General features: G+C 34.9%; 2 protein-coding genes across 4 annotated transcripts in view; one reads left to right on the top strand and one right to left on the bottom strand.

The window, feature by feature from the left end:
• Positions 1,839–2,541, top strand: LOC18596592. The gene has a single exon (XM_007025178.2). It carries the CDS (start codon positions 1,942–1,944, stop codon positions 2,371–2,373), a length of 432 nt encoding a protein of 143 aa, XP_007025240.2. The 5' UTR covers positions 1,839–1,941; the 3' UTR covers positions 2,374–2,541.
• Positions 8,143–12,990, bottom strand: part of LOC18596590 (exonuclease 1) — a 6,700-nt gene continuing 1,852 nt past the window's right edge. The window contains exons 3-15 of one of the 3 annotated variants that reach the window (XM_007025174.2): positions 12,687–12,810; positions 12,433–12,570; positions 12,083–12,292; positions 11,694–11,869; positions 11,533–11,605; positions 11,317–11,440; positions 10,498–10,676; positions 10,355–10,409; positions 9,941–10,281; positions 9,802–9,853; positions 8,897–9,116; positions 8,618–8,802; positions 8,143–8,561 (exon numbers count right to left, since the gene is read on the bottom strand). In XM_007025174.2, coding sequence (XP_007025236.2) covers positions 8,751–8,802; positions 8,897–9,116; positions 9,802–9,853; positions 9,941–10,281; positions 10,355–10,409; positions 10,498–10,676; positions 11,317–11,440; positions 11,533–11,605; positions 11,694–11,869; positions 12,083–12,292; positions 12,433–12,570; positions 12,687–12,810 — 1,744 coding nt within the window. In that variant the 3' untranslated portion in view covers positions 8,143–8,561; positions 8,618–8,750. The remainder of the gene's footprint in view (positions 8,562–8,617; positions 8,803–8,896; positions 9,117–9,801; positions 9,854–9,940; positions 10,282–10,354; positions 10,410–10,497; positions 10,677–11,316; positions 11,441–11,532; positions 11,606–11,693; positions 11,870–12,082; positions 12,293–12,432; positions 12,571–12,686; positions 12,811–12,990) is intronic. The other 2 variants (XM_007025172.2, XM_007025176.2) reach the window with 2 other exon arrangements.

Genomic DNA, 12,990 nt, shown 5'->3' with positions numbered 1-12,990 from the left:
ACGTGGCACCTAAGCGGACAGAAAAATGAGATTCCCCACCCGCTTCTCATGTTTGTTCGAAGCCGCAGTTGACGTCATTCGCTAGGTGGCTATATCTAACTGGCTTGTCTTATTCGAAATCATTCGCAGGGAATAGATTAGGTGGACCTCACCCGCGTGGGGGCCACCCCTCTCCCTCTCAGTCTTTTGCGGAGCATGAGCCGTAGGATACGCCGATCTGGTGGATTTATAGATTTAATCGTACGCCCGTTCAGGTTTTCAGCCAATCATTGGTGTGAATGTTAATTGCTCATTTAGCATTTCTAGGCTCGGTTCCGCCAAGCCACTTCCCCCTTCGGCTCGGCTTCTTCAGCCACATTGACCCTTTGTTTTTTGTCCCAAAGAAAATAATTTTGGGGAATTTATTAAAACCAGTTGTGTGTTTCGTCTTCTTGTTAGCAAAGCAATGATCTGTACATTTGTTTATATATAATTATTATTAATCCTTCTAATTGTAATATTCATATTTTTTTAGTACTAAGTAAATTAATAAAGAATAAATTGCACATGAAGGGAATTGACTTAGACTTGGTATTTTCCTTTCAAAAAAACTATATTATTTTTTTGCATTTAATTTCACATAATTACTAACCTTTAATGAAAATGTAAGTATTGTTACGAAGAAAATACACTGCAAAAAAATCTCTAATACTTGCATTGAATATCATTTCATCATCATAAAAACAAGTAAAGAAAATTGGATTTTGTTGCTTCATGATTAGGAGAGTATGTTGACACAATTACAAAAGGAGACTTTTCTTTGCCATATAAATGTCTAGTCAAGGTGACACCATTTTTCTCAAGTGTAGCCATGTAGGGAAGGAATCTCTTCCCTTAATCACGAGATATGACCATCAAAATTTAGCAGTCCTAACACATCTCCAAGTTCCCATTAACATTAGTCCAGGGTCCCAAAGGCAGAATGCAGGACCACAAACCAAACATAGTACAGACTTTTGAGAACTCTAAGGAAATTAATTACCCCTTTCTTTCAATTATAACTAAAGCACTCGAAACCTATGGAAAAAAGGTTAAATTTTGAAATCAAAAGCAAACCCAAATAGCTGGTTTTTAGAAGTTCCAATATTGAATCCAAAGGAATAGGAAAAGCATATAATTAATCATATATTGTGTGGGTAAAATAAGACAAAAAGTAAATAAATAAATAAAAAGGCCAAGCCAATTTAGTCATGTCAAGAAATTAGCTGAAGAAGCTACACAAAGTGGAAGCCGTGAGCCACAAGAAAGGCAAGAGATCAGAGAAGCCTTGTTTTAGGCAGCCGACTACATAACTTATACAATGAGAAAAACATAGGCACAAGCACAAGCTAGACATAGAATCGCATCATCAACCAAATATATGAAAAGGGAAAACGTTAAATTGTGTATTATTTATTATCCTCTATTGCATTAAAAAAAACAAAATAAAATTGTTTTTAACATTTGATTTGTCTATCAATTCTACCATTATAAATCTAGTTTAGCATAACGATTAAATTAATCATTTTTTTATTATAATAAAAAATTTTAATATATTTATATTTTTTAATATTTTAATTCTATCAAATTCAACTATTAGGATCGAATAAGAATATAAAAATAATAATAATTAAATAATTTGAGCAAAAAATAAAAAACTTGGAAGAGAAATAGACATGTAAAAATAAGTTTATTATGTATATAGGAAAGCGGGGACCGCACTCAACGCCATTTAGATGACGCCATCTGTTCTCAAACACCAACACACAAAAACAATCAATGGTGTACTCACTACGACTTAGATTCTGTCCTATAAATTCCCTTTCGTTTCCCTTCAATTCCCCCTCACTGTTCCATTCCCCTTGAGAGACAGCTTGCCTGGGCCTTCGTTCTACATTCTAATCCGACTCCCCGTTTTTGTCCATGGCGGAGGAAGAATTCCAAGAGTCCGAGGTTATCTTTTCCGACAACAGCAACCACTACAGCACTCATGACAAGGATGATGACGGGTGCTTGGATTACCGAGGATTCTCCAAAAACGACCGTGTTCCAGCACGTAACAGTAACAACAAGTCCAAGAGAAACACCAAGAAGAAGAAGATAGCCAGTTCGCTTCCTGTTAATATTCCGCGGCATCGTCACGGTACTGTTTTCCATTGTGGTGAAGCCGATGATTTCGAGGAAGAGCAAGACGACGAAGGGGAAATAGTGCCGCCCCATGTGATATTAGGGAGGAGAATTGCTGGGAAAATGGCGTTTTCGGTTTGTACTGGCAATGGAAGGACGCTTAAAGGAAGGGATTTGAGTCAAGTCCGGAATTCAATTCTTAGAATGACAGGATTTTTGGAAGCATAAACATGGTCAAATCCTTTTTCTTTCTTCTTTTCACTTCTTTTGGCCTCCATTTCAGAATTCAGAAATGAAATGTGAAAAAATTGCTTTCCTTTGCTATTGTCTAGGCTCTTTTTTTTGGGGGGGAAGTACCTTGGGATTCTCAATTACTCATTGTAACCGAAAAAAAAATGGCAATTATCTACAGTAACACATAATTGTTGATGAGTTTCAAACTTTCAACGTATCTCTTTGCTTAAACTTTTTGGTTTCTACTTAAATATTAGTTTCCGTGTAATGATTCAATTTCTTAGCTTGGAGGTTTTGTTTTAAGGAACATGCTGCAAAATTCCTGCTTGGTTCGGTCCTGTGTGGCTATTACGATATTTGGGGGGTTAGGCAGCTGCGGCACCGCTCCCAAAAGAAGAAGAAGAAAAAAAAAACAGTGTCGGAGTCTCTCTCTTGACATTGAACATAGCCCCAACAGGAACAGCTGGGTTTTGTGATTGAGAAAGAGAGAGAGACAAACACTTTTGCCAGACTTAAAAACAGAGATGATATCCAGGTTCATGCCTCACGGGTTTAATGCGAAAAAACCGATATTATCTTACAGTTTCTAGCTTCCCATCGGAAGGCAGGCAGGCTACCTGTTTTTGACAAATCTACAGCCTTTGTTAGAAGACTGTATTGTCCTTTGTTGGCGAGAGATGCAAACCAGTAAATTTTAGTATATCCTTTAGGGACTTACTTTAATATATAGGATATAGGCTCTTTTTAGGATGATATAGGCACAATAATTTGGGCATGTGGAATTTAATTATTCCTTATTAGACAAGATACGAATAGTTGCTAATTATTAGTACTATTCTTTTTTTTCCCCTTTTAATTTATTGCAATGAAAAACATGAGAAGGAGGGCATTAGCCAGAGTCAAGTAACTCCTTTTAAGGATCTTCCAAAAACTGTGTGAATACCGGAATTTTGGGATCGATCAAACTTTATTCGCCCTTTGCAGCAATTGTGGGTAGGGGGCCGGTTTTAGATGAAGTAGTTCTCTTTATTGCATTCATGAGGAATAAAGATGTCCTTACCATTGTTTTGCTGTAAAGTGGAAAATTGTAGAAAGGTTCAAGTTTCGAGAGTTTGATGAGTTACAAAATTAGGTGCTTTTCCCCTTACCCACATTCATGCATATTCAGCAGAAGAGGTTATCATTACATGTCAACAAAGGGGAGAAGATTGTTTCTTTTTCTTTTATTTTATTTTTTTGTAAAATGAATCTCTTTTGAAACCCTGTGATTACATGTTAATTAATGACTTGTTCACACAGTTCATTAAACCAAAACGTTTCTCTTTTATAATTACTGTTCATGCACATGTTCAACTTGTCTAACTATTTCTAACCTTACGGCAAATATTCGTCCTTGGTACTTTAGTTATATTAAAGAAAGCTTTGTTACCTAATAACAATGCTTCTCCTATTGTTAATTTCTCCCTCCGAAAACCAAGCTTACGTTATCTTCAATAGAATGGTTATTCAATACAGCTCAAATTTTGTACACATGTGGAGTTTGTTCAGCTCGGTGCATTATGAGCACATAACTGTGGGGGTGCCATTGTTTTTTTGGTAATCTTCCTTTTCAAATACCAAAAGCTCCCAAGCAAAGCCTCTTTCTAATTATACCCAAAAAGAATTGGGCATCGGGAAAACTGCCTGTGTTGGTTAAGATTGTCTAACGAGTTTAGGTAAATGGATATGACACCCCACATTGCATGCACATGCAATTGGTATGCAAAGTAAAATTAAAGCTTTTGTTTCCCTTGATAATCGAGTAATATTCTCTTAAGATAGCATGACAACAGCCAGATGCGGAGCCCATAAGGTAGTGTGAGGTGGCGGCCGTTACCTTTCAATTTTTATTTTTTTTATTATTAAAAATATCAAAATTTTATATATAATATTATTATTTTTATGATTATCCTTTAATCATTTTCCATTCAAAATCCTAAATTCACTTAACATCATTATACAAAATCAAAATGAGTGAAAAATCCTGTTCTATCTACTCTTCCTATGTGCTTGGCCAGGAAACAGCCAGCTAAAATTAAAAGGGGATTTTTTATATATGCCTCAAGTTAAAGACTGATCTAATATATTTTAATTTAATGATGAGAATTCAGGGTGCCCTGTATATTCCATAAATATAAAAATATTTGTATCTTAGTTTACCAAAACAAGAAAAAGTTAAGCTAAGTTTGATTTATTCCAGGTGTTTATATTTGCTTGCTGGTTTGGAGATACTAACGCGTCACGAATCTAAATTAGATTGCAATAAATATAGGAAGTAACAAGGTTTTCAACAGGAAATCAGATTGGCCGTGTATACCAATTCAAATCCTTAATATTTTTGGGGCCTTTTGTAATTAAAAGATGAGATAAATCTAAACTGAAAAACATGCTAAAAATTAAAATAGTATGGATTCCAATATCCCCATGTACAATAAGCATACATACACATTATTTTCCAAAATATTTAAATATTTATAGCTCAAAAGATAAAATCCCAATATGTTCATATGATATTAGATAAGCAACACATGCATGTTTGTTGGGCAAAAAGTAAAAAGTTTTGAGATTGGGCATATGCTTTCTTCTTCCATATAACTTATTAACAATATATATATATATATATATATATACATTGATTATATGATCTCACTCTTCATTATATATTAAGATTTGGAGTTGTAATCTTCTTAGCTTCTTCACTTCAATCTCAATTTTCCATGAAAAGAAAATAAAATAGTATCAAGTTAAATCCATAAATAAATTATTTTTTTGACGTATAACTTACTTTTATTTCGATGAATAATTCATAAATATATTAGTATTATCAATTATATATTTTTAAAAATTTTTGACTATTAACATTGTCGATTATATTTTCAAGGACGGATTTCTTATAAAGTATTTTGTCAAAAAACCGTTAAAAAATCAAATTTTTTTATGATTTTAATTAAAATCATTCTGTAAGTAAAATTCAATTATCATAAAACATTAAAAATTCCACATTATAAGCATGCTCCCTAACCATGAGACCTAATAATGTTTATTGCATATAATTAACTTGCTTAGGTTTTTTTTTCTTTTTCCTTTTGAAGTACTAACATCATTATTATGTTACATATTTGCATATCATCCTCTGTCTAATTCTTTGTCACAAATCTGGATGACAACTAAATTAGTGGGATCGCTTTCCGATCCCACGTGCTAACAATTGTGGCTAAAAATAAATCAAACTTTTTTTATAGCAAATCATATATGGTTTTGATTAAAATATATAAAATTCTAAAGTCAATAATTAAATTGTGGATTGGGATAGAAATTGACAACGAAGCCACGTGTGGTGCACGAGGTTCTCGTGAATTCTCCAGTGCAACGTGTCAGGACAGTGATGAATTTGTCAGAAAAGAATGAGCCAAACATATTGTGAGATCATCACACGGGTGACGTGGACCACATCACAGCCGTAGATTCTTTGGAACTCTAAAGAAAGATTGTGATCCTTGATTAATGTTTTAATTTATTTTAATAAGATGAACATAATTAAAAATCATTCATTGATTCTCTGGGGTGTCGGTTTGCTTTGTCCAAAGAAACACGAGGTTAGGCCATGGTGGGACGAGAAAACGAAATCATCCAGTCAATTAGTAGAAAAACGTTAAATAATTAATTAAGACTCTTTCTCTGCTCAAATTAAATAATGTGGGGCTAAAAGTGTGTGGCTGTTGGGATGCAAAAAATGGATTTGTTTTGCAAAGCACTTAAATATTCAAAGTTGTCAAATCCAATTCCATAGGAACTGAAATTGAAATTGAAAATTCTTATAAAATTACAAGTTTTTGAAGAAGGGTTTTTGTTAATTAGTACTTTTTTTTATCATATTAGATAACATTTTTTAATATATTAAAATTTATTATATTTAATATAAAAATATTATTAAAAAACTCTTCAAATAGAGTTGTTAACGGATAAGGTACTTTGTAATTTATTTGAATTTTATAATTATTGAATTATTTTTTAAAATTTTTATTGGAATTTGAACTTTAATGCATTATTAATTGTATAAAAAAATTAATAATATATTCACAATATCTTTATAACTACTCGAACCCATTTAATAATTTTGTAATTATTGATGGTTGCTTCAACCCATTTATAAATATTTGAGTCTTAATGGTTATCTGCTCGATCGAAGACCCTCATCATTTTCAACAATTACTATACAATCAGTTGAGTGTTGCACTATGGGGTAGCAAATTCTAAAGCAAAAAGCTAAAGAATCCATTTGTAAAACAATTCCCATTGAAACATGTTCATTTGAATTTCAATGCAAAGAAAAAAAGACAAAGGGAGTATTCGTATGGATTCCCATTTCACATTGAAACAACTTCCAATTCTTCCAGAAAGCCAAATAAGACTTAGCCAAGGTAGGAGGAGGAAGATGCTTTTTCAATTCCACAAGAATAATAAATCTTGGGGCTAATATGCCTATATTCGTAGCAGTCGTTTTCAGAAACGTTGCTTTCACCCTAAAGAAAGCAAAAGAAATATATAGATAAGCCCAATGATTTCATATGGTCAACTAAATTTGGATAAAGATAATTGACATAAAACCGAGAGAGATACGTGTTGCAAAGACTTCCCTTGTTGTTTGGGTTACTGAATATAATTGGAGTGCACCGGAGGAAGCATTTCGATATACTTTAACGTGAAGGTTTTGATTAGGACATGATACACGAAGATGTCCAACTGGGGAAAGAGGGTTTTAGAGGCCCTGTTGTAACCAAACTACCAACCTTATCCTTTTTGGTTTGGTGAAGGATGGTTGAAATGTTTTTAAATTCAGTAAATGTTTGATTCTAAATCAAACTGATGATAAAGAGACTAGGATCCTGATTCTGGAGGAAAACTATTGCTCATGACACATGCATGCAAAATATTCCTCCCCTTGATTACTTGGCTTTGGTTTTGAACAAGCAAAAATTGATGAGTCTCAATTCTGTTTGAGGGTCGAAAATCGATTAAAATATTTTAATTTATGTTTAGTGCTGCGGATTATTTACCCGTGGTTTACCTTGCTTCCGAACTCTGCTAATTGACACCAAAACTGCAAACCCGGTCTTCCTGATTTTTGGTACATAAGCAGCATATGATCACTAACACGAGAATAAGATGATCAAAGTCTAAATGGTGAGATTACTGAAATGAATCTCTGCCATGTCAGAGCTTATGTAATGTGGACCCAAGTTTCGGTTTACCTTTACTTTGCCTGCTCTGATTGTCATTACCTTCATGTTAAAGTAGCTGCCTGCCTACTTGTGGCAGCTCATTTCGCCTTTATCAAAACTGGAAGTTAACGCCTGCCTCTCGTCAGCCCCCTGCACTAATCACGTTATCATGGACCAACATGAAGATTCAATCACACGAAATTTCTTTAGAAACTCACAAGCATCCATAATTTTCTGGATTTCATAGCTCATTATGATGAGTTTAATGAAAAGAATCTCTCTAAAAATCCTTGGGGTAAAGAAAGAGGCAGTAGAATAAGTAGTTCCAAGAAAATAATTGCAAGACCAAAAAGCAACATTTTGTAGCATAGGAGAGAGAGAGAGAGAGAGAGAGAGAGAGAGAGAGAGGAGGAAGAGGGAAGAAGGGATCAGATGGTGGCTTGGTTACATAATTACATCAAACACAGCTCCTTTGGGGAGAAAAAGAAATCACTTGCCATGGTAAGCCTCGAGATCGAACCAGATAATGTTATTTTCATGATTAAAAGCCACTACAACCCTTCATAATCTTTCCTATAGTATGTCAACAACAATCAATGCATACAAAATCATTGATCTTTCAGCATCTGTAGTACAAAGCATCCTATAAACAAAATATGTTGTTCATATTGCCCCCTCAAAAATATTCTAGATTCAGATTTTAGACCACAGATTTTTTTAACCCATAATGCAAGTTTAATGAACAATAACAATTACAAAACCAATGTTGTTGGCAGTTTCTTCAATCAGGAGCTCTGTATAAATGAAGAAAAAATAGTACACTCTTAACATCTTTTCTTAAAAAGAAAGTACATGTGCTGGCTGCAATTCAATTAAAGTCCTCAGCAGTCCCAAATCATGGGCCTCCTGAGACCAGAATTTCTAAAAATTAAAGCCATTTCAAAGAAAACAAGAATGAAGGTGAGAGTGTCACTTACAATCTCAACAGATGAATGGACTTCAGAGCATCAACAGCCATGGAAACAGAAGATGTGAATGCTGAGCGCACAACAAGTTCTGTACTTCTAAAAATTACCAAACTCAAAATCTGTGTGATGCTAATGTGGCCTTCTAGTTTTTTGGTACATAAGCAAATTGGCTGAGATCCACAGATGCAGATGACCTTCAATAGATAGAAACCAAGTTGTAACTGATGAATGCTAGGAATATATCCTTTAAGTGCAATTAACTACAGGATAGAGCTTAAGCCTATTTACCTATTGGTACATGTGTTCCGAGCATCTTTCAGAGGGGCTCGAAGACCGCTAGCACGCGAACCAGGTGATGAAAATCTAAATGATGATATTACCGAAACAAATCTTTCCATTGATTTCTCCGCTATGTCAGAGTAACGGCCCAAATGTGAAATGTTAGATCCAAACTTTGCCTCTCCAGCTTTTGTGTCCATAAATGTTTCAAGTTTAGGGTTGCAATGACCTACAAATAAATAAATAACAGTAAAAGCTCTTATCTTTTGCACTAAAATTGGACCATTACAGGAATATAAATCAGTACTAAGCAAGACTAGTTTAGTTTACCAATCATGGTGAACATGGCATATGAATGTTCAATATCCTTAATTCTGTATTGATGGGTAAACTCATGAACCTTAGTATATGGATGCCATTCCAAGTCCAGAAACCAACCATTTTAGAGGGGAAGCTGAAGGGATAAAATGACAGTAAATGCACACAATCCAACTTGACCATTATATTTGACTGCAATCTTATTTAGCATTATTATTGGTGAAGCACAAACCTAACAGCAGCAATATACTCAAGCAATATGAATCTATGTTTCCAACTTTAGTGCAATGGTATGATAAATAAGCTTCCAAAGCAAACACAATGAGAAATGAAATGACATAAAAATTAGACTGAAAACTAAGAGTATGATGGAAAAGGGAGGAAATGAATGGATAATATTAGATAAAATAAGCATCAATTCTAATGAAAAATGAGCATGCTGGTCTATTGATTAATAGTTTTAAAGTCATTAAAGTTGTTTTAAGCATCAATCCATTAGTCAGATTCACTGTGACAAAAAGATCACCACATCAACTGGCAAACCAACGTTCAAGAAAATATGTAGTTCATTAAGATCCTTTCTGATTAATGCTTACCATTATCATCACGGGATGCACCCATGTAGATTTGCTTGGGATTCACATTTTCCTGAGAAAGCTAAATAATTTTAGACAGATACAAGAAAATGGTAGTTTGAATTATAAAACCAGGAAGATGAGAAGTGAAAGGACTGACTGTTTCAACACATTCTAGTGAGGAGTTCTTCCTTTTTAAAGTCATTCCCTTAAAATAGGTATTTCCATAACCATCAGGATTGCCACTCTCAGGCAAGTCATTGGCAATACCATCCTTGCTACAAAATTTTCCTTGTTTATCTTCCAGATCATTCTCGTTATGTTGCTTATTCTGAAAGTAACGACTTTTTACGATGACCTTTCTGCTCTCTGTTATTGTTTTGCTTTTCACTGCATCTAGGACAATACTACAATCATGCTCCTTGTGCGAAGCTGAAGAAGGTCCATGTATTGACTGGTTGGATTCTAGTGGCAATGCATGGTCAGGGCTTCTCATCTCATCTAAATTCATGAATGCACAAAGTAAGCATTAACTCATGATAGAATTATAAATCTGTCAAGCATATATCCTTACCAGGGCTTGGAGACTCTGAATACTCAGGAAGCTTGGAATTAAAACCATTTTCTGCCTGCAGAAATTGAGGCAGAAAGCGTAAGAAAATTGACAACTATTTAAATGAAATAAAATTTGTTGTAACTCTCACTGGCATCACTTACTGAGTTGTTAGTATTTGCAGAGTCAGGTGAAGGCAACAACAAGGTATCAATTTCACAAGAAGAATCCTCCACAATAATGTGTTCCTTAGGACTGATAGAAGAATCAGCAACCAGAGTTGAATGCTTAGGTGATACCCGAGGGGCCCTGAAGGTTCTTTTTGCTTCAAGAGATGCAAAGCCTTTAGGTGCTAAGGAATGACAATAAATAAAGACAAAGAAGAAAGAATGAATACAGAATCCACCCTGATGAAATAAATGGCTAGAAAGGCAATCAGGTGTAACTATTAAGTTATTACTTTATATGATTATTTGGCTTTGGCACTGTCATACACTTTAAAAAGTCATTGGATCCTCTATCATTTTTGTCCCAAACTCTCAATGCTATCCAGCCTTCTACCACACCCTTTTCTGTCATAATGGCACTTGCTTTTCCCTAGACCCTGCTATTTGTAATCCTTTTGGAAGAATCGAATAGATTTCTTCAAACATGGAAAGTGAGCAAATAAACACATAGTAAGGAGGACAACAGAAAGCTTGTCAAATTTGCTAGAAAATAGACACACAGGGGAAAAGGTCATATAAGCAGAGTGTAACACAGAAAAAGAAACTGTCTAATTTTCCTCACAGATTATTAAAATGCCTGAGGAGGAATTCCTCCACCCCGAAAGATGACCCACTTGAGCATTTTTTTAAAGTGTAAAACAACCTAGATTGCTTCATGATAACTGAAAAATGCTTATTCTATCTCAATAATGTAATTATTTTTTTCCTACAATATGCCATAAATCAAAGCAAAGAGAAATTAGCATCAGTGGATACAGAAATAGTTTGTCAGGAGATTCTTCTGCACAGGCAAATCTAGCTTTTTCCTTTCACTCTCTGGTTTAAAACTTTTGAGGTGTAAATTTTTGTCAAGCACTAGCTGAGAACTATAGCTCACACCCTGTTAAAGAAGACCAAGGATTCAAGAATAAATGCTATTAGCGGGAATGATGAAAGCAAAATATAGAACTAAACAGTAGACAGAGCAATTACTTGAAATGGCATTTGCGTAAATGGATCAAGATCACCTCTTGCTATGCCTTGAGCTATATGTTGGGGTATCGATGTATTCCAAATTAAGGTTTATCAAATGTTTGTCAATAAAGGCAGCAATCAAAAATATTTTCACTAATTGAACAATTTCTTCAGGATATGGGCCTAAAAAGTCCAAATCATCACCAATGTTGTCAGATATGTCAGATAAATGTACAACATCTTCAATGATTGGATCATAGACTCGTTGGTGCTGAAAGGTAAATATTGCTTTCTTGAATGATTCTTCATAAAGAGGGGGAATGGAAACAGAGCTGTACCTCAGGTGCTTAATCACCTGAAAAAAACAATCAGATCATCACTAAGTGTATAACAGAACTTATTCAAACAATTGACAGAGACATGAAGAATTAGTATAAGCAAAATATGCATGACTCGCTTAAAAGAATTGCAAGCCTTTACCATCATTTTCCCTTGTAAAAAACAGCTTTCTTTGGTTTATGTTGTTAAAGATATTCAATCTATACTAAGCATTCATGATGGCCCTCACCTTGTCATAGCTTTTGAACTTTTTCATAAGTGCATGGGCCCTTTTTAGGCCCATTCCTGACAGTGACTGCAAATAGTCACAACCACTCAGAATGCACATCTCAAGCAGCATCTGTTTAGTGAATCCAGCAAAGCTTAGCTCCTTGTTCTGCTGTAGCATGGAAGACTTAAACTCAACACCTTGCCCAAACTTGTCCATTTTAAAGATAACCTGCAATAGATAAAGGATTGTAACACTTTAGATTCATAATAGTGAAACTAAAAAATGCAGAAAATCAAGTAACTTTTCCTTGTAAGCATGAGAGATATTGTAGTATGAAGTTCAGAATAATCAATAGATACACAACTCACTCTAGGACAGCCAAAGGGTATAAGATCAGAGTCCTCAGTGATAACTGCATCAACCTGCTTGCTGACAGCCAAGAAAGTCATTTGCGCATCAGCCTCATAGGGAGCCACAACAAAACATACATTCTCCTGCTTCAGGACCTTCCACAGACAACCATGTCAACAGAGAAAGCAAAAACAGTATAATATAAAAAGGAGTCTTTAAAGATTGATTCCTTCTAGAAAATTTAAGATCTCTTTCACAATACATTTCTTACCACAATTAGTTCATGTGCAGTTGAAGGTGAAATGTCAACTGCCTTTTGGTAGCACTCATAAGCGGCAGCAGAATTTCCATATGACTCATGCTCAATGGCTCGTGCAAGATTTTCCTTCCTAGCCCTGCAGTTATGAGACATGAAAAATTTCTATAGTCCACACTACTCACTCGAAGATCAGACCAATTCAACGTAGAGTCCATGTATATTGTGTAAAACTAGCCCCCTGACACCTAAACTAGAGAGAGAGAGAGAGAAACAAGGGGGGGGGGGGGGGGGGCGGGGCCCGGGGGGGGGGGGGGGG

The sequence above is a fragment of the Theobroma cacao genome, chromosome 6 (assembly GCF_000208745.1).
Source record: "Theobroma cacao cultivar B97-61/B2 chromosome 6, Criollo_cocoa_genome_V2, whole genome shotgun sequence".
NCBI lineage: Eukaryota > Viridiplantae > Streptophyta > Magnoliopsida > Malvales > Malvaceae > Theobroma > Theobroma cacao.
Note: the sequence above shows the minus strand (reverse complement) of the source record. Positions and strands in the feature narration are given on the sequence as shown.